The following is a 21,114-nucleotide window of genomic DNA, read 5'->3' as shown; positions in this document are numbered from 1 at the left end:
GAGCAGAGTCGAGGGGGAGGGGGAGGGGAGGGGGCGTCCTCCGCAGTTCGCTCCTCGCCGGGGCTCAGACACACAGCGATCCCGGAGCCGCCGCGCCGGCCCGGCTGCTGCCGCCGCCGCCTCCGCCGCCTCCGAATCCTCCCGAGCCGCGGGGAGCGCCGCCGCCGCCGCGGGCCGCCCCCGCCGCGCCGGCCTGGGCTCGGGTTGCCAGCGCCGCCGCAGCCACCACCGGAGCCGGAGCGGGAGCCCGACCGCGCCGGGCTGGGCTGGGCTGGGCTGGGGCGGGCTCAGGGCGCAGGGGCGGGCGCGCGGGGGAAGACGCACGGGCGGGCTCGGCTTTCCCGGGGAGCGGCCCGGGACTGCACCCCGACCGGCGCCTCCCCGCTCCGCGCTGCCCTCGGCCTCGCCCCGGGCCCGGGCGGATGAGCCGCGCGCCCGGGGGACATGGAAGCGTTGACGCTGTGGCTTCTCCCCTGGATATGCCAGTGCGTGTCGGTGCGGGCCGACTCCATCATCCACATCGGTGAGCGCGGCGGGTTCGGGGCCGAGGTTGGGCGGGGGCCCTAGCGGCGCGGGGGGTGCGCGGCGTCCAAACTTGGCTGTTCCCTGGGCCGAGGGGCTCGGCGGGCGGTGCTCCCCCAAAGGGCCGCGCCGCCCCGCGGAGGAGCTGTGCACGGGCCGCGCCGCACTCCCGCGGGCTCCTGCTACTCCCGGGGCTCCGATCCCCCGCGGGGCCCCGCGGCCTCTGCCGACACTTAGGGCCGCGGCTGCGGGGAACCCAGGGCTGGACGCAGGTTCAGCCCCGCGTCCCCGGCGGGGCGGTTGGCGGGGTAGGGCCAGCCCTTAGGTGCAGCTCAGAGCAGCGAGGGCAGGGGGCGGGCAGGGCCCGGGGTCTCGCCAAGTTGGTAGCGCAGGATCGAAGAGGCCCGACCGGAACCGTGCGTGAATGTGGGTGGGTGGGTGGCTGTTGTCAGCGTGTGTTTCTGTGTGTGCGCCCGTGGCACCGTGTTGGTGTCACTGCGAGGGGGCGTCGGGGTGTGTGGGGCCATCGGAGCCTATGTTGATGCGTGCACGATTTATCAGCCTGTTAGAGTGGACACAGTGTTTGTTTCCCTGGTGTGTGTCTGTGTATTTCTCAGTGTGTGTGTGTGTGTGTGTGTGTGTGTGTATGGTTGTGGTGACGGCAGCCCAAAGCTGGACAGTCTTAGAGTTTCTTACGGCCCAAGTCTTGGGGGCCGGCAGATGGTCTGGGCAGTGGGAGTCAGGGAAGAAGCCTGGGCCGCGGTGTGTGTGTGCGGAGTGTGTGTGCGTGCGCGCTGAGCGGGAAGAGACCGATGGAGGGAGAGAACCCGGAGAGGAGAGAAGACGAGATGGAGAGGAGGACAAGGCGCGCCGGCGGGGAGTGTGTGGGAGTTGGTAGCAGCAGGGGTGAAATCCCAGGAAGTTGGGCCGGATTGGGGCACTGGCAGCGGTTGTTTTTGGGGAGCCCGTCGGCAGTCGTCTTTCCGGAAGTTGGGGAAGACCAGCGAGCCGAGAGAGGCTGGGGGGTTGGGAGGTGTGAGAAGGCAGGGGTGATGGGACGGTGATGGGTGATCAGGGACTAGGCCTGGCCTTGGAACGCTGCAATCCCTGGCAGGCGCCGGGACAAGACCTGCTTCCCAGTTGTGGGTGGAGGTGGTGGTGGGGCTTGGGTCTTGCGGTCAGCATTGCGGCTCTGGGTGTAGCATGGAACGGGACCTCCCTCCTCCTGCCCAGCCCCCAGTTCGGGGATCACTGGGCCCAGCTCTGGGACTGTGGTGACTCTTAGGGCTTGGCAAGGGGGTTGGACTCTGACTTTTCCAGGCTGCAGGGCCAGGCTCAGGCGAGTCCGATCGATCTCGGTGTCAAGCGCGGAGAGTCCGCCAAGGCAGTGCGAAGAGCGCAAAGGCCAGCGGGAGGCTGCTCTGGAGGAGCTGTTCATGGTTCTAGAAGGCCCGTTCAAGAGCGGCTCCTTCTGGGCTCCTCAGCTTCTGGGTTAGAAGGCAAAGGGTCTAGGGACATTCTCCTATCAGGAGAGGGATGGAAAGCAGGAGTCAGAGCCCAGGGAGTCAGGCGGGACTGAGTAGTCCCTTTGCCTGCCACCGGTCATCAAAGGCTCCTGCAGAAAGAAGCCCCCAGCACAGGAAAACCATTTGGGGACCTGTTTGCTTAGCCCCTACGGAAGGGGGTTGCGTAGGGCAGAAGGAAGTCATCTTTCCATTTTGGGATTGGGGTTGCAAGGGGACTTTCTGGCTCCTGGGATAGGACTCGTGGGACCATTTAGGCAGGGCATTTAGGTGCCCGAGGTCACACCAGCTTGGCTCAGCACATTATGTGGCGCATGGTTGGTATATGAGGTAGCTTGGTTGTGAGACACTCGTGTGACCTGGTGGCTGCATGGACCACGTGCACTTGTAACTCATGTGGGCTATGTTGGCATATTTGGGGTGGTGTATTTTTGTGTCGGGGGGCGGAGGCCCACCTCTAAACTATCCTATCAGGCTGAAACCCCAGAACTCCCACCACCGGGCAGCGTGCAGTCCTGCCAGCGCGGTGATGGGAGGGGGTGGAAAAGGAGAGCCCATCTCTAGGCCTGGTGTTGACCCCTCTTCTCCTCCAGGTGCCATCTTCGAGGAGAACGCGGCCAAGGACGACAGGGTGTTCCAGCTGGCTGTATCGGACCTAAGCCTCAACGATGACATCCTGCAGAGCGAGAAGATCACTTACTCCATCAAGGTCATCGAGGCCAACAATCCGTTCCAGGCCGTGCAGGAAGGTGAGTGGCCGGCCGCGGTACCCAGGGCTAACAGGGCCGGGCCTGCCTCGGGCGCAGTACTGGAGACCTGCTGGGTTGCCAAGGGTTGGGCCACAAGCACGGTGTGCGCTCCCTCCCCGGCCCACCAAAGCTGTGCATCGGGGAGTGCCCTGCGCCGCGGGGCTGGAGCCGAGAGCGTGTGAACGGCGAGCTGGGCTCCTTGCGGGGCGTGTCGCGGGCGTGTGCGGCTCCTTTCCAGCTGGGTGGGCGCGTGTGTGCGCCCGGTGCTGGCCGCGCAGGCGTGTGTGGCTGGGGGCCGTCTTTGTTGTAAGACTGTGGGTGGGCGTGTCTGCGAGCAGGGTACCTGTGTTGGTGCACCTCCCCTGACCTGGATGGGCCTGTGTCTTCTTAGCTGCCGAGAAGGAGGAGCGTCTAGCGCCCAAGCCAGTGCTCTCCCCTCTCCCGAGCGCATCCCGGGACGCGCAGCATCTCGCTCCCCTCAGTGCTTCGGCTCGCGTTTCTCGGGCACTCTCCTGCTCCTGGTTTGGAGCAGCCGCTCTCTCTTGCGGTCCCGCCGTGGGCGGAGGCATAGCCGCCTGGGCCGGAGGTGGGCGCTGTTTGACCAGGAAAGGAGCGGAGTTGGGCTGGGCCAGGCTGCGGGGAAATCCTAGCCGGCGCCTGGGCCACCTTGGTCCGCAGACTCTGCCCGCAGGCGGGGGCAACAAGTGCGCGACTAAGCGAGGCGAGAGGGCTGCGTTTCCTTCCTCCCTCTTTCGCCCCTCTCCCACCTGGCTTGAGCCTGGCTTCGGGGACTCGGGTTTCTCTCCCGTGATGCCTGCTTCCTCATGAGGGACTAAGGCTTTCTCTGCCCCGATATCTGCCTGTCCTCGGGCCCCTTTCCTCTCATCTGCCCCCATATCCATGGGTTCTCCTAGTTCCTTATAGCCATGGGTTTGGCTCTGAGGCCCTTGCCCATACTGAAGACATAGGGAACAGCTGGTGGCACAGGGTGTGGGGTTCCTCCCAGGAGGAACGAAGGTTACAGTGGGCGTAGGGAGGAGGTATACAGTGGGCGTAGGGAGGAGGTAGGCTGGCCGGAGGCTTCAGGGAAGTTTTTCCTGTCCCCATCTCCCTACCCCCAACCCCTTAGACCCAGAGACCTCTTCCTGCTTTAGGCTGTATGTTGGCTGCTAGTCTTCTCCAAGGATAGGGTAACTCTGAAGGCTGTGTTCTGGGTTCAGAACGTTGTGATGGAAAGAGGTTTTGGGGAGTCTCCTGTTCTTGCAGAGGAGGGAGAAGGCCCAGCTCTGGGACCTGAAGGTCCAAGGATGTCTTTGGGTAGTTGTAAAAGCCTGCAGGTCTGAATGTGTTTTGGAGGTGGTGGTTGAGTTGGGGTGAGGCTGGTTGTCTATCACAAGAGCTGGTTTTCCCAGCCCTGGCAGGTGTCTGGTGTCCACTGAGGTACAGGAAGTGGAACCCATCCTTCTTTGCTGTCTGATCATGCTCTACCCGCAGGAGCTGCCCCTGCATGTCCTGCCCTTAGACTTCTTTGCACTCTCATTGCAACGGTTGCATCTTCTTGTGGTGGGCTCTAGCCGGGGGAAGGTGGGACCTCTGTAGGCAGGAATGACCCTAACTTGGGTAAGGATCTCTGGTGACAGAGGCTTTTCCAGTTACTTGCCGTGATTTTCACAGTGCCTCATGCTTCCTTTGCACATTCCCCATGCTCTTGTCTTTGTGGACATTCATCCTTTGTGCTTGGGAGCTGAGGACACAGCTGGGAGACACCTGCCCCAGGGAACTCACAGTGTAATGGGGATGCTACTTACGTTTTCATGGCAGTTTGGCTCTGCCACCTTCTCTGTTGACGTATCTCGTTTCTGTTGACTTGCCCTCTACTGTACTGAGTATTCCAGGTTCATTCATTTTGCTCCAAATGATGCCCATTGGCCGCCCTCCCCACTCCAGCAGCAGGTCCCCAAAGACTGAAGATAATGCTCTTGCCCAGGGTTACTGACTCTGACAGGTAACACATGGGTGCACTGGCGCTGGGCCCAGAGGGACCTGGAGCGTGGGGTCTGGAGAGGTCATCTCTATCAAAAGGAAGTTGTTCTACAACTTCACCTGATTTTACCATTTGGGAATGAAAATCCCAGTGTTATAAATGTGCTGATTTATTTATTTGTTTTTAAAGAGGAGCTTCAAATCAGTACTTTAATGTAAAATCTGATTTCTAACTCTTGTCAACTAACCAAACAATTTGAGTAACACAGTGCAAGTCAGATCACACAACTCTGGGCCGTTCAGCCTTCAAGCCTTAATGCAGCTTTGTTCTGGAGACACAGGGCTCCACCCAGGGGCCTTTTCTGGGTCTTAGTTTCTCTGTTTTTATAACTGGAAAAATGTCTCAGGCTCTGACACGGTCTCGGAAGGGTGTGAGTGAGGGTGTGTGCACATCCAGAACCAGAGAATTAGATACTGATGCCAGACAGTTGTCCAGGTAGAGGAATACTGACAAGGTGGTATTGGACCGACCACCCTCTGCCCAGAGGGCATGTGCTGGTTAAAACTGGCATACTTTCTACTGATAAGCAGCAGGGGCAGAAATTCACATAGTTATCCCTGACCTTTTGAAGCCCTGGGATGCTATCAGGGATGGGAGGATTGAGCCCCTCAACAGCCTCAGGAGTGCCCGAGCAGGGTACAGAGGCTCTTCCTCCCTGGCCTGAGGCTTGGTGGGGCAGATGCTCAGCTCACTGGGTCCTTCCTTCTGTGCTCTATGGGGTGTTGTCCATCCCATGGCTGGGCCCTGGTTGATGGATATCTCTCTTGTGGACTTGGACAGTCACAGTCCCAGGACATGGGTGGTAGATACAGCTTGGATGGGAAAGGAAAAGACTTGTTGGCTGGGAGTGGCCAAGGCAGACTGGGTTTCAGTCTTCATCATGGACTGGATGAGCTCCCCATGACCACCCACCCCCCCCATCCCCATGGTGGATTTGGGATTGAAGTGATTGTGGTCTGATAAGAGCTTAGTTTTTGGGGCCCAAGAAACTGGCTTCAAATCTTGCTTGTCTCGTGTGCAGTGTGATATTGGGGGAGGCCTGGCCTTATTCTAAATCTGTTCACATGTCTGCTGAGAGGGGTCCTCCTGCGTTTATTGTGAGGATTAATGAGATGAGACATGTATGAATTGTCTGCAAAAGACCTGCAGTAGGTGTTCAGTAAACATGAATTCCCTGTCTGTTCCTTGACCAACTGTGAATGCGTCTAGCATCTCTTCAGGCTGTTGGTATTTTCAGTTGCATCATTGCTTAAGCTAGTGAATTCCTTGAGAGCGGACCCTAACTGACCTTTTCATTTTCAGCTTTTTGCTTAACTTTCTTTTTCCTGATTAAAAAAGAGATGCCTTGCTACAATGAGCATGAATTAATTTAAAAATGTGAAAAAGGAAAAGGGCAATGCATGCTCATTATATAAACTGTGTGGAAGGTGCAGGAAAGCATCAAGAGACAGAACAAAATCGTTCAGAAGCCTACCACTGTTCTTTCCTTCTAGTCTTTTTTCACCCACTGACTTTCGTAAGTGCTGAGAGCTCCCATTCTGTTCAGTTGTATATTTTGTTTGTTTTTTTGTTTAACATATCAGTGACTTTTTCTGAAATCATGTGAACTGTTTATAAACATTCCTCTTACTGTCTACATATATTTAAAATCCAAAATGACCAATTTTTTTAAAAAATGGAAGCATTTATGTGGAGATATGCTTAAGTATTTAATTGAAGAAAATAAGGAACTCTGCTTTGACTTGTGGGTACTAAGGTTTATACCTGCAATTTCTTCAGGTTGATTTTGTGCAGGCTTCTTACAAGCTACCTTTTGAAGCAGTTGGTCAGTTTATGTGAAAGACTGGATCATTTTTAATAAAATATGCATTTGTTGAGGATTTAGCAAGTGATAACACAGAATTGATATTTAAATCCCTAAAAGGTGGTATCTTAGATTCAGTTGGCGAAGTCCATATTAACAATAAGTGTGAAAATTTGTCTTCTAGATACTAGAGGAGACACTAATTTGTTAAATTAAAAAATTTCATATTGCTTTAAAGTGCCTGCTCAAGGAGAAGATTATATAAATGCATAAATGCATAAAAGAACTGGCTGAACATGAGTCTTCTCTGTTCACAGTATTATCTTTTACTGTAAGTAAAAGACTTGAGTTATTGGCTATGCTGTAGATATATCTGTCATAGAGTGGAAAGATAACAATTTAGGGAAGAGGAAGGAAAAAGGAATATATGTGAGGCAATATTCCTTTTAGTTACAATAAGCACGAAAGTGTTTTAGGAAGACAGGGTAAAAATCACCCAAGTATAGCTGGGTGTTCACAGAATACAGCAGTGAAGCAATGAAGTAAAATGGAAGTAAAGTGCGGTGAGCTCTGTGGTGTCCATCTGATGGTCTTGCTCATAGTACACAGGTCATTCCTAGGTGGTCACTCTGCCCCTGGTGCTCTGTGACAGCTGCTAGGTGGTCTCCCTAACTGAACTTTTGTTGTTGTTTTTCTTTATTTATTAAAAAAAATTTTTTATTGGAGGATAATTTCTTTACAATGTTGTAGTGGTCTCTGCCATACATCAGTCATGATGATATGTACCCCCTTCCTCCTGAGCCTCCCTCTCCACCTTTGCACCCCTCTAGGTCATCACGGAGTGCCAGGCTGGGCTCCCTGTGTTTGATGCCTCTGTTGTCTTCCTTGACTTCCCTTCAGGTCCCGCTGAGGCTGTATTTCTGCAGCTCCTGCTGGCAGGCCCACTGTTCTCCCTGGGAATGGTGTTACTGGTCCCTGCCTGGGAGACACTGTCAGCGTCTCCCTGAGTTTGAAGTTGTTTCATTAAAGATGCTTGCAGGCCCACTGCCATCATTCCCATCCACTCAGCTGCATAATTTTTCTCTTGGTGCAGAAACAAATTTTACCATAACTTTGCTGGTTAAAAACAGAAATATATTATCTTACAGTTCTGCAGATCAGAAGCCTGGCTCGGGTCTCACTGGGTCAACATCAAGCTGTTGGCAGCACTGATTCCTCCTGGAGACTCCAGGAGAGAACGCGCTTTCTTGCCTTTTCGGCTTCCCGGGGCTGCTCGTCTTCCTCAGCCCCTGGCCGCCTTCCTTCAGCTTCAAAGCCAGCAGTGGTGGGTACGGTCCTTCTCATAGGGAGGCACTTCTGTCCTCGCATCTCCTCTCTGATTCTTCTATCTCCTTCCTCCCAGGACCCTTGTGATGGCATTGGGCCCAAGGGATAATCCAAGCCTATCTCTCTATCTTCAAGTCAGTTGATTAACACCCTTAATTCCACTGCAACCTGGATTCTCTTTTACCATGGCTCAGATGGCGAAGAATCCACCTGCAATGCAGGACACCTGCGTTCAGTCCCTGGGTTGGGAAAGATCCCCTGGAGAAGGAAATGGCAACCCACTCCAGTATTCTTGCCTGAGAAATTCCATGGACCGAGGAGCCTGGTGGGCTACAGTCCATGGGGTGTGCAGAGTCGGACACGACTGAGTGACTAACACTTCCACTTTCTAGCATATTCACTGTTCCCAGGGTTAGGATGTGGATGTCTTTGTGGGCCCTTTTTTTCTGCTACCATGTTGGTATACCTTCGGGGTGCCTATCGTAGACATTGCCCTTCGTGACCCTTCCCTCTCTTCTGCATGGCTGGCTGCATGCCTGCATGCTGGGTGGCATCCTCTTTCTACTTGGAGCATATGGCCATGTTTCCCTGTTTATCATCTTCGCTCTGGAGGTGGCACGCTGTAAGCCTGCAGGCCTCTGTAGACCCCCCTGTGCTCTCCAGTGAGACAACAACTTCCCTCCCTGCAAGCTGCTCACGTCTAAGGTTCCTAGAGGAGCCTGTTTTGTGAGTAGCCAGACTGCAAGGCTGTGCCACCGTGTAGGCCCATGACCTCCATTTCTTCCAGGCCAGGTTCTTCCAACACCCCTCCTCCCCCACCCTCCACCCGGCTCACCTGGAGCACATGTGGGGTCCCTGCCAAGGTCAGTCTCGCTTACTGACACCCTCAGCTTACTCCTGCCCGCGATGCTTCCGGTCAGAAGGTGCTGGCTGTGGGTGCTGATGGCTGCTCACTAAACCCCTCTCACTAGTCCCCTCTCCGGATTTCTCACAAGCCTGTATCTGTGTAAAAGAATAACTACCATCTTCATTCAGCTGAACTGCTAGGTTCAGAGTTGTCTTTCATCCTAGGGTTCCTCTTGTGTATCTAAACACACACACACACACACACACAGTCTCTTTATAGACTGTACTCCTGCCTTACCCACAGCCTCGTATCTAATGGATTGTTGTTGTTCAGTTGCTCAGTTATATCCTACTCTTTGTGACCCCATGGACTGCAGCATGCCAGGCTTTCCTGTCCTTCACCATCCTTTTTAGTAGCCCTGTGGATACTATGCCATGGCCTTGCCCCTAAGTGGGGAAGATGGACTTACTCTTTGTACTGAACAGATAGGCATCCCATATCATGCGTATGGGTCAAAGGCTGTGGACTCTAGTGAGACACTTCTCCTTGTGCTGCCTACAAGCTGCTACTGTTCCCATTCCTGGTTGACAGTCTTTCTGTCTAGAGCAGTATGTAGGGGTCATTCCTCTAGACTTTTCTTGGAAGACAGCTAAGGATGCCCCTGAACACTCAAAGCCATATCTTGCAAAGGCAGATAGCCTCTTTCCAGATTCTTGGAGTTGCCAGGTCTAAAGGCCCCTAGCTTTGTCTCCTATAACAGCCATCTTCTCCCTTTACTCAGCCTTTTCACTACCTGGAAAATGCTTTCGCCTAAAAACTGGAACATTGAGTCTGTACTGTTGGTTCCCGTACCGTTTCTAACCCAGACTGATCCCAGATATGAATCTTTTTAGACTTGACCCAGAGAAGTGCCTGTTTGTTCCTGCCCTTTGGTTTTGTTCTGTGGTTCCCTCAATATCAATCCGGGTAGCCTGAGTTATGCTGTGGTAACAAACACTCTCCAAGCCTTAGTGGCTTAATGCAACACAGACTCATCTCTGTTTCATGTTATGTGTCCATCATTGGTCAGCTTGGAACTGAGCTCATCATGGTCACTCAGGTTGAATATTGCTCGTTGCTATGCCAGAGGGAGAAAGAGCCCCACGGGGTCTTTGCCTGTATGTGACACAAGTCTTTCTACTTATAACTTGTTGACCAAAACTAGTCATATGGTTCCAAGCAATTGTAAAGGATCCAGGAAGCACAGACCTACTGTGTGCCTGGGAAGAGAGAGAGCTGGAAATGGTGAGTGACACAAATATCCACTAGCCACTTCATGTCCAGACAGCCTTCCTATTTCCTTGGCGACTTGTTAAAACAACACAGAAACAAAACCCAAAAGGAATTTTAGGTTTTGGATGCTGGTTGGACCAAATCCATGGGTTCCATCAGTTCCCCTTTGCCCACTTGCTTACTTGTTCCTCGGCCCCAGAAGGTGCCGGGCAGCCTTTTGGTGTAAGGCAAAGTCGGGAAGCCCAGGACCCAGCCCTGCCCGGCTCTCAGAAGACAGCCAGTCTTTGTCTACCTGGACAGGCCCAGGTCTCAAAAGACTTGGGCTTGATGCTTCCTGAGGAATGAGGTGAAGACTGGCGTCCGGGCCCGACTGTCCTTGGCACCAGCAGCCGTGGGCCCCACGGCTGGTCATAAGCAGGCTTGTGCTTTCTCTGGACTCAGCAGGGCTCCCCGTGGCCCCGTTTCTGCTACAGATGCCTGCTTCCTCCCTGTGCCGTCGTCACCCCTGCCTTCCCAGGCAGCACCAGCTCTCTCTCTTGCTGCGGCACTGGTCCAGAGTGGAGACTTGTCTCTGCCATGGGCTGGGGTATGACCACACCCTTCCCTGGGATCTGGCCTCTCTGACAGGCATGGGGCCCAGGAAGGCAACTGGGTCCATGTCCAGTACCCAGTCAGTTGGGACCTCTTAAGACCTTCCTTCTAGCCTATAAACAGCCAGTTTCCTGGCCAATAGCTACAGGTTGGGGAGAGAAGACCCAGGGTTCTCCATTCTAGGCCTGAAGCACAGGCAGGGTGGCTGGGAAGGTGGTTAGAAGGCCCTTTTCTTTCTGTTCCTGGGCCCAATCTGGGCAGAGCAGGCTTCCAGTGGGTGAAGCCAGGGGCTGCTGGCTGGGACCCAGGACTGTCCTCATCCCCAGCTGCACCTCCTCCTCCAGCCAGATCTGGGTATGTGGCTCTGGCTGGCCCTGTCTCCTAGTCTGCTTCCCTTACATTAATTCCTCGCCAGATCCAGCAGAGGCAGCCAGACATGGCTGCTCCATCTCTGCCTGCCTTGTGCCTGTTCCCAGCCACAGCTCAGCCAGGCCCTCCCACGCCCCTGCATGAGAACAGACAGGGTGCCCACAAGCTGGGCTGGGGGCAGGAGTCTGGTTGATCTCATGCACAGACTGGGGTTCCTGTCCCTGCTCTGCCGCCTGACTCTGGGTGGGTTAGCTGAGTTTCCTTGACTGAAAGATGGGAATGACGCAGAGAACACCATGATGGTCAGCTGAGGAAGTGTGCTACAATGCCAGCCCAGGACTGAGCGCCAGGTTGGGGTTGTTGCTGTAGTACCAGCCCAGGTGGTTCCAAGGGGCTCTTGGTCTCCTACTTTCTGACCTGGGCTGGGCAGGCTGTCCCAACCCCTGCCCCATTTGGGGCAGGCTGCAGTTGATCCCGGCCTTGCTGGGTGTCCCAGGAGAGCAGGGAAGCAAGTTAGATTGATGACTTGGTTTATGTGGAGGCTGCCTGGAGACCCCAGTGTGGGCTGGCGTCTGGGAGCCTGTAGACCCTCACTGCACGAAGTTGCAATCTTGCCACAGCCTAGCTATTTTGAGTGCATTGCTGCTGCTGCTGCTGCTAAGTTGCGTCAGTCGTGTCCAACTCTGTGCGACCCCATAGACAGCAGCCCACCAGGCTCCTCCGTCCCTGGGATTCTCCAGGCAAGAACACTGGAGTGCGTTGCCATTTCCTTCTCCAATGCAGGAAAGTGAAAAGTGAAAGTGAAATCGCTCAGTTGTGCCCGACTCTTAGTGACCCCATGGACTGCAGCCTACCAGGCTCCTCTGTCCATGGGATTTTCCAGGCAAGAATAGTGGAGTGGGGTGCTATTGCCTTCTCCGAGTTTGAGTGCACAGGGTGGCCCGAAGCCAGCCAGCCTAACCCAGCCCTGAGCAGCTGGCCATAGTGCCCATAATTTGCTCACTATGGTGTAAAGTGGTCAGGCAGGTCTGGGTTCAAATCCGAGCTCTGTGACCAATTAGCTGAGTGGTCTTGAAAGGTCACTAGTCCTCTTCAAGCCTAAGTTTTAATATCTGTGAAGTGAGGTTGCCTTACTGTTGTGGTGAAGAGTCTAGAGAGGTGACTTACACTTGGTAGATGGAGGCTGTGGGCAAGCGCAGTCCTCTGGGGCCCAGCGGTCACACTGAGGGTGTGGGTGGAGACCCACAGTATGCTAGGTAGGCATTGGTTCTCTCTGTAGGCACTGGTTCTCTCTGTAGGCACTGGTTTTCTCCACAGGCACTGGTTCTCTCTGTTTGCTCTGTTCTCCTGCTCTCCTGCCAGGGCTACATGACATCCTTTGGTCTTTGCACTCTGCCTGGGTGCTGCCAAATCCCAGGTCAGGGCAGAGACATGGGCCCTATTGGCTGGACATCATTCCTACCCTATCCCCTTGGCTGGAGCTCATGGCTCAGCCCAGCCATGTGCCGGCCCTGATGTGGCCTGAGGCCCTGCAGACTCAGCCCCGGCCTGGCAGGCTGTCCCCCACTCTCTCCTTCCCATGCAGCTCTTTCTGCTCGGTGCAAAGGCAGAGGCTTTAGGTCTTGCCCTGGCTCTGCTCCTGGCCTGGGGCTGGGGGCTTTCTTCCGTCCTTTTGTCTGAGCACTCAGAGGCCCAGGGGGGAGGGAGAGGCCACTCTCTGGGTCCTGGCCTGGGCTCGGGACCAAAGCTCTGAGACCTGAGCTGGGCCCTGGGCTGGTGCTTGTCTCAGTGGTGCCCATCTCATCAGGCCAGTGCCAGGTGCCTAGGGGGCCCTAACTTGGCTCGGCTTTAGGGCCCTTCCCTGTCCTGGCTGCAGATATCCGATGCTGCTCCGCTTCAGCCCTGGGTGCTGCCCAGGGTGCCTGGCTGCACTCAACCTCTCCCTCCCTCTCAGGCTTTGGTGGCCCACACAGCCCAGTGGCCTACCCCCAAGGCCTGCAGGCTGCTGGCTGAGCCCAGAGTTCTGGGGGAGCATCTCTCCCTGTCACGGAGCCCCAGACTGGGGCCTCAGCTCAGGACTGGCTCAGGGCTTAGCCTGCATCCCAGATATAGGCTTCCGAGAGCTGTGGCATGACCCTGTGTGACCCAAGTGCAGAACTGGGCTGCGCCAGGCACCTACGGCCAGTGTTCCTCAAGAGACTGGGGTGGCCATGCCTCTGGGAGAGGGTGGTATGTTGGGCAGTGCTGAGGAGGGGGTACTGTCTAGCGGTGGGGGTCAGGTACTTGGGTATTCCCTGGAATCCGAGCATATCACCCCAGGCTGCATGTGAGTGTGTGAATGTGTGTGTGTCCCAGTATTTGGGTGTGAGGTGTGTGCATGGGGGTGTGTGTGCGTGCATACACATGGACACGTGGGGAGAGTGCTGCAGGTGTCCGCGCTGCCCAGGCATGTTGGGCAGAATGAGCCACGGTGCCAGCTGCCACGTGGAGCCCCTTGAAGCCCCTCCTGTGGCTGTCCTTCCGGTCTCTGTCCACATGTGGCATCCTTGGGCAGCCTTACAGTGCCCAAAGGAAGCTGGCCTGCCATGTGCTCCTATTACCCTATGTTTGCCGAGCCTCCTGGAGGCTGTGGGCTTCAGGAAGGGAGGGCTACCTTTATTGTGTCCTGCTGTGTCCCCAGCTCTGAGACAGGGCAATTCCTGGGGCCCACTCAATAAATATAATTTCCCCCTCCCTTCCAGGGGACATCCCTGGGCCTAGATCACCCCCATGAGGTTCTGGTCACTGTGTTGCAGTTGACTTGGCCAAGGTCAGCAGGAGGCTGTGGGCAACAGCTTGGGCCCTTCTTCTTTGTTGGCATGAGGGCAGGAGCTAGCCTCCCTGCACACCCCAAGGAGTGGTCTCTTTGTGCCCCCAGCTATACAGGCAGGCGGACATCATAGGGTTCTGGTGTTTGGAGCTGAGGGAGAGCCCTGCAGAGCCAAGGCCAGACCAGGGAGGGCCTGGAAGTGCTGTGGACTGAGTGGTCCCCCTGCCAATTCGTATGTTGATGCCCCAAACCACAGTGTGATAGTAGTTGGAAGGTGAGCTTTGGGAAATTCTTAGGTTGAGATCTGATCTTGAGAGTGGTGTTTTCCTGCCCGGACTAGATATAAGAAGAGACCAGGTAGGAATTCAGTGGCATCCAGTGGTTCAGACTCCACGTTCTCAATGCCAGGGACCTAGTTGGGGCACTAAAATCCCACAAGCTGTGCAGTACAACAGCCAAAAAAAAAAAAAAAAGACCAGAGACTTTCCTCTCTCTCTCTCCAGTATGTGAAGACACAGTGAGAAGGCAGCTGTCTGCAAACGAGAAAAAGAGCCCTCAGATCAGCCAGAATTCAGATCAGCCAGCACCTTGATCCTACCCTTGCCAGCCTCCAGACTGTGAGAAATACATGTCTGTTGTTTATAATACACTCCATCTCTGGTGTTCGGTGTAGCAGCCCCAGCAGACTAGAGTGGGAGAGGGTGGGCTGTGGGCAAGCGCTGGCCTGGGACCCAGCCAGTGTGGTGTGAACTTACTGGGGGAGTTGGCCCTCCCAAGGCCTTGGGGCCAACGTGTGTTGAATGCGATCCCCACGTCGCCAACGATCAGCTATTCTCTTCCCCAGGTGGCCTTTACATTGGGATACACTGAACCGAAACTCTCCACCACCAGCCCTTTAAACATTTAAAGACAGCCACTATGTCTGTCCCTCAGCCTCTTTCAGGCTTCACATCCCGAAGCCTGAATATTTCTCACTGGATTCTCTTTTGGATACGTTCACTTTGTCCCTGCTCATCACAAGACAGCGTTCCTAACAAGAGACTTAACTTGCTGATCTCAGCTTTCCTGCCTGTAAAATGGGGACAGAGGCACCTCCCTTAACTGGCTGTCTTGACCAAATGAGGTAAGGACAACAAAGAATGTATCCAGCACCTGGCATCAAAGAGATGCTCCATAAACGGGAGCCAGGTATTGCCTTCATGATGCTGTCTGATCAGTGCAGAGGGAGGGATGGTCACTGCTTGTTCTGGATGCTCTGCTGAGATGAGTGAAGCCCTAGTGAGTGCTGGCTCTTGGCCTGTCCTCCCGCCGTGGCTCTTGGTGAGCCTCTGGTCCTCAAGCCCAGGGCTTTTGCCCAAGAAAGGGTGATGCACCAGATACCCCCTCTTGAAGCTGTGCAGTTGGCTGTTGGATTCCAGTGTGTGACTTCACACTGATTCCTTAGAGCTCCGAGCTTGTGACTCTCACTTATGCCTTGCAGAGGGTTGTCTCTCCTTCCTACCCTGAGCCAACTCACAGGGGTGCCTGTGCTGCTTTTATCCACCTCAGACACACTCTGCAGCCTGAGCCCAGCCTGAGCCCGCTGCCCGGCTCCTCAGCCTGCTCCCAGATTTCACGCAGGCTCACTGACCAGCACCCACAGGACACAGGGTCTCATCTGCTGGGAATCACTGGCACTGACTTCACTAATGGCTGCATTCTGCACCAGACTCATCATACGCTCTGTTTCTATCCCTGCACACTCCTTATATATGAATTTTTCAGAATCCCAGCACACCAGAGTCTGCTGGGAGCCTAGACTTTGGACTTTTCCATTTATCTTCCTTTCATTGCAGAAGCCTCATGGACAGTCACCTGGGTGGTGCTGGGAGCCAGCCCAGGAACCTCAGTGAAGGAAGAATGCGATGCGCTTGGCAGCTGTGGTCTGCCACAGGCTTCTGGCGATGGCCTGTTAAAAGGCAGAGGTGTCCTCTACTGACATCTGTGCCCAGGGCCGTGTGAGCCTCGTCTATGGCCCACCCCGGGGAGCACAAGGAATTATACAGAGAGCAGAGTGAAGCAGAGATGCTTCAAAAAAGTGAAGGATTAGTGGCTGAGTCAGCATTCCCCCTGTTCCTCACATGCTGTCCCACTATGCACACGACCCCCCTTTGTCTCAGCCCTTGTCCAGTTCTCTCCATCTCACCAGCTCACAGGCCTCAGCCCCTGTGGTCACTTACTGTCTGTTCCCTGGTTCTGCCCTCCTTTCCAGGCCTCTGTCTGTGCAGCAACTAGAATTAAGGAAAAATCAATCCAGTCACCCCCCCGCCCCGCCCCGCCCCCATTCTGCTGCAATCCTTCAATGGCTCCCTGCAGTACTAAGAATAAAAGCCAAACCCCTTGCCAGAGCCTGCAGGCCCCTAAGTACCCCGGAGAGGACTGAGCTCACTTGCTCCTCTACGGCCACTCCTCCTGACCCCCTGCTCCAGCCACATTGACTTTCTTCCCATGTCTGCAGCAGGTGAAGCATGTTCCTACCCTAGGGCCTTTACACATGCTGTTCTCTCCATCAGGAAGGCACTTCACATGACAAGCTCTTTCTCAGCCTCAGCTACTCCTGAGATCTGACTTCCTCAGAGAGGCTACCCTTGGTTCCAAGGAAAGCCCGTTTCATTCTCTAACAAAGCCTTCTTTTCCTTCTTTGCATGCTTCCTCACCTGCAGTTATTAATTAATTTATTTGTGAGAAGAGTTGGGTCTGTGGGGGCAGGAAAGTGTCTTGTTCATTGTTAGGTTCCCAGAACCAAGCCTGGTGTGCAGCTGGTTGTGGGTGCTCAGTAAGAGCCCCTAGACAGATGACAGAACAGGTGGACACATGAGACCTCTGCTCTCTGAAACCCTTCTCAAGCTTGTGGCCTTGCCTTCATGCTCAGAACCCCTTGGAGTCCCATGGCATGCGGGGCTTGGAGGCTTGTTGCCTTTATAGCAGCCCCATCCTGCCACTTGAGGCCCACTTATGCTGGCCCCTCCCTCTTGATCAGCCTCTGGATGTGAAGGTCTTTCTCCTGGTAAGAAATGCTAGGGGCCGATGGCACAGCCTCTCTCTGGCAGTGGCCACTTTCATGGGGGATTCCAAGGCCCAGCACAGGGATGCAGTTACCACAGAGGGCTTTTCCACACTTGTGGGCTGGAGCAGGAAATAATTTTGGAGGCTCCGTTTCTGGAAGGCTTTTTCCTGGGCTGAGGTGCCCTGGCAGGGGCTCAGGGCCGCTGGCCTGTCCATCCCCTCTGAGATGTGCTTGTGGGGATGGGGGTGGGTAGTGAGGGATGAGAGGCTTCCCTGGGCTCTGGGTACTGACCCTTTGGGGCTGTGTGGGCTGACTGCCGCTGGGTCTTAGATGGGAGTCAGGACTGGGGTTTCCATTCTTGTCTCCCACCTGGGAATCCTCTGGTGGGCCTGGGAGCCCCCTGACGTGTGCCTCAGTTTCCACCTGCATGTACCGGTGATGGCATCGTCCCAGCCACTTGTCTTCCAAACTTGGGCAGCAGAAGGGGCCGGGAGACGGAGGGGCCGTGGCAGGCGGCGCCAGCGTGCAGGGGAGGGCACTGCCGATCCCCCGCCAGCACCCCTACAGGAGCCGGTGTGCAGTGCCCGTCTGTGAGAACGTAGCCACCACCCTGATGCACTGGCCTCTGAGGAAGCAGGAGTTAGCCTCCCGGTGAGCGGCGGCTGAAGGGGCTCTGAAGCCCTGCAGTTGTTCACGATGGAATCCCCGTCAGGAGAAGCCAGCCTGAGCGTGGCTCAGGGAACCGACTGTGTCAGGCTACTTAGCTCCTGCCAAGAAAATGCACTTCGTGGAAGGGAGGGCAGGAGGCTCCAGGGGAGCCTCAGTGGCACCTGTTAGCACCTCAGGGTGCTGTTCGACTGGGTGCCATGCCCACTCTGCTCCAGTCTTGTCTTGGGGATGCTCTTCAGGAGGCCCTCCCTTGCTGCCCTGCCCTCATAGCCAGTTCAGTTCAGTCGCTCAGTCGCGTCCGACTCTTTGTGACCCCATGAATCGCAGCACACCAGGCCTCCCTGTCCATCACCAATTCCCAGAGTTCACTCAGACTCATGTCCATCGAGTCAGTGATGCCATCCAGCCATCTCATCCTCTGTCGTCCCCTTCTCCTCCTGCCCCCAATCCCTCCCAGCATCAGAGTCTTCCAATGAGTCAACTCTTCGCATGAGGTGGCCAAAGTACTGGAGTTTCAGCTTCAGCATCATTCCTTCCAAAGAACACCCAGGGCTGATCTCCTTCAGAATGGACTGGTTGGATCTCCTTGCAGTCCAAGGGACTCTCAAGAGTCTTCTCCACAGTTCAAAAGCATCAATTCTTCGGCACTCAGCCTTCTTCACAGTCCAACTCTCACATCCATACATGACCACAGGAAAAACCATAGCTTTGACTAGACGAAACTTTGTTGGCAAAGTAATGTCTCTGCTTTGGAATATGCTATCTAGGTTGGTCATAACTTTTCTTTGGGCCAGGACAGGGTCTATCTCCTGGCTGCCACGCTGTCCTTCACATCTCCCCTTGAGTCTCAGGGGTACCTGTGAGGCCTTTAAGCTCTGCCTCTCAGGTCTCCCAGGGCACGCTGGGCCAGAGCAGTGTTTGTTGAGTGGCTGAGTGGCTGCTGAAGGCATGTGCACGTGTGGGTCTGCAGACGCACACAGGAGAGCATGCCTGTGTGTCCTGGTGAGCTCACAGACACACGCCTGTAGACAGACTGAGCCCTCCCTGGGGGAGCCTGTTGGGTGGCCTGCCCAGGGTGTGCTTTGAGGACCCTGCTGGGGCTGTGACCAGGTGGCTGAGCCACGGTGCCCTGGGGTGTATGGAGCGTCTCTGCCTCTCATGCCCTAGGGGAATCTTGTTGCCTCCGTGTGTGTTTGTGGGGCTGCTGGGTTGAACCATCTGAAGATACCACCCCCTAGCAGCCTCACATCAGGGAATTCTGCCAAGGGTCTGAAATCATGCTCTCTATTAATCATATTAGTCATGTGGGTGTTAGGAACACAAGTAGTGGCCTGAGCAAATAAGGATATTCCTCAGGCCGTGTAATGGAAAAGGCCTGAGGAGGTATAGCTTCAGGCATGGCTGGGTCCAGGGGCCCAGGTCGAATCCTCAGGACACTGCCTCCTTCTCCACACCCTGTCGCTGCCTTCCCCAGGGTGGGCTTCCTTCCCCGGGGAGCTCCATCCACTCAGGGCCCCTGGACTGTTGCAGGCTGGGGTCTGATCAGCCAGACCCTGCTCCTTGCCCATGGAAAGAGGGGGCTCTTTAACAAGAGTCTCACAGGGGTCCCAGGCTTGGTGCTCTTTGGCTGGCCATGGGGACAACCTCCTCCAGGATTCAGCCCTGGTGCCAGTGGAGGGGATGCCCTGATTAGCCAGGCCTGGGGCTGTTGCAGCCCCAAGCTGAGGGTGAGGGGCAGAGCATGGGAAGAGAGGCACCTGAGGAAGAGAGAGCAGGCTGGGCCCACAGAACACCACGTGCCCTGTGACTTCTCTGAGCTGCCCTCCAGAAGAGGGAGCAGCCTCTCAGTGTGGGGCTTCTCTGCCCACAGGGCACTCGGGACTGGGGTTGGACCGGAATCCTTGGGGTCACCCTGGGGCCACTATTCGTACATATTGAGCTCCAGGAGACCTCAGACTTGGCTGACTTCAAAGCTCTGTGGGGCAGGCAGGGTTAGGAAGGAAGGAGCCAGACTTTGAGCTCTGTGGTGTGCCCATGGGTGGGCATCAGTGAAGGAGATGGGCTGTGGGCCTGGCTGTGCAGGAAGGCTTTGAGTTAGGGAAGGTTGTATTTCAGGCATGGGGCAGAATGAGCTGCGGTGGCATTTGGGGCAGTGAGGGAACAGTGGGAGCCAGCCTGACAGGGCAGGAACTTGGGGATAGGAAGAGAGGAGGGGACCTGGGGTCTGAGCCCTCCCTGGGGGTCCTGAGGGCTCCTGTGGGTGTGGTGTGACCCGGAACTCCTTTGTACTCCCGCGTCCAGAAGGGAAGCAGGGCTTGATCCTCAGCAGGTGGAACTCACTGCTCTGGCCCCCTGCAGGTGCAGGGGTGTCTGCAGGATTCTTGGCCCCAGAATCAGTGTTTCCCACCCCAGGAAAGAAGGGGGTCTTTCCTATCCCCACACACCTATTGTGGGCAGGGGTGCAGGGATCTCTGTCCCCTTCTTCCAGATGGCCCATTTGTGGCCAACCCTGGGAGCTCACCTAGGTTCCAAGGGAGGAGGAGGTGTCCAGGGGTTGGCAGCCAGAGACCTGGCTTTGCCCTGCACTCCGGGCCATCTCTGCTCATCCTTCTGACTGGTGGGAACACTGTCCCAGGCCACTGTGGATCCTGGGAGTCTGGGCTGGTCATGCCAGAACTAGGAGTGCTGGGGGGCACTGCCTTATCAGCAGAGGCTCCCCACTCCTCCCAGGCAGTATCTGCCTCCTGCCCCCGAACCACTAATTGAATAGAAATCCTCCACACACCGTGGGGCAGAGCCCGGGTTCTGCCTAATCTCGTTAAGAAGTCCCCTGACAGTCTCATTAGGCGGCTGGCTGCTCAGAGAGCTTTATCTCTGCCCCGCGATGGTTAGGCCCCTGGAGGCTGGACCTGGGATCCAGTTCCCACCCAGCTGCCCTCCACATATGGGCTCAGGCTGAGGTGAGGCTGCTTAGCTCTGCCAGCCACCAGCAGTCCTTACTTAATCTGTTATGGTTTGCTGGACTTAATTACTTTAAAATTAACTTTGGCTGGAGAAAGCTGGTGGTGAGGGTCGAGGAGGCAGTGTGAGTCTCTGTGTGGGGCATGAGGCTGGGCAGGGCTGATGGGTTGGTTTTCAGCCCACCCAAGACTGCTCTCTTTCTCTCTCTCGACAGTCCTGGCAGGCTGCCTGTCCTGTCTGCTGTGGCCATAGAGCTGGGTGTGGTAGGAACAGGAGTCACTTCTCCCAGGATGTCTCCCTTGGCTGCTCCCTGGCTCAGGCTAGGTTAGGTACTACATCTGCTCTCCCACAGGCCCTGGGTTGGCTTCGCTGTCTTGTAGCAGAGATTACACTCTTAGGTTCCCTAGCCTGGGCCAGGGAGCAGCCATGGGAGACATCCTGGGAGAAGTGAGTCCTGAGCAGAGTCTTAACTGAGGGATGAGGGCTACTTAGGTGGTGAAAGGGAAGCAGGCACTCCAGGTGGTGGAACAGCTTGAGTGAAAGCTTAGGGATGTGAAAAGGCAGGATCCTTGTCCAGGGTTG

The 21,114-nt window shown here is 55.6% G+C and overlaps 1 protein-coding gene across 3 annotated transcripts in view; it reads left to right on the top strand.

The window, feature by feature from the left end:
- The first annotated feature begins 218 nt into the window (after positions 1–218).
- GRID1 (glutamate ionotropic receptor delta type subunit 1) overlaps positions 219–21,114 on the top strand; it is a 688,259-nt gene continuing 667,363 nt past the window's right edge. For 2 of the 3 annotated variants that reach the window (XM_025284872.3, XM_025284871.3), the window contains exons 1-2: positions 221–523; positions 2,639–2,794. In XM_025284872.3, coding sequence (XP_025140657.1) covers positions 445–523; positions 2,639–2,794 — 235 coding nt within the window. In that variant the 5' untranslated portion in view covers positions 221–444. Of the gene's footprint in view, positions 524–2,638; positions 2,795–21,114 lie in introns of all 3 variants that reach the window. The other variant, XM_044942388.2, reaches the window with a different exon arrangement.

Source organism: Bubalus bubalis, chromosome 4, assembly GCF_019923935.1.
Source record: "Bubalus bubalis isolate 160015118507 breed Murrah chromosome 4, NDDB_SH_1, whole genome shotgun sequence".
NCBI classification, from domain to species: domain Eukaryota; kingdom Metazoa; phylum Chordata; class Mammalia; order Artiodactyla; family Bovidae; genus Bubalus; species Bubalus bubalis.
The sequence above is the reverse complement of the archived record's forward strand: the minus strand, read 5'-3'. Positions and strand labels throughout refer to the sequence as shown.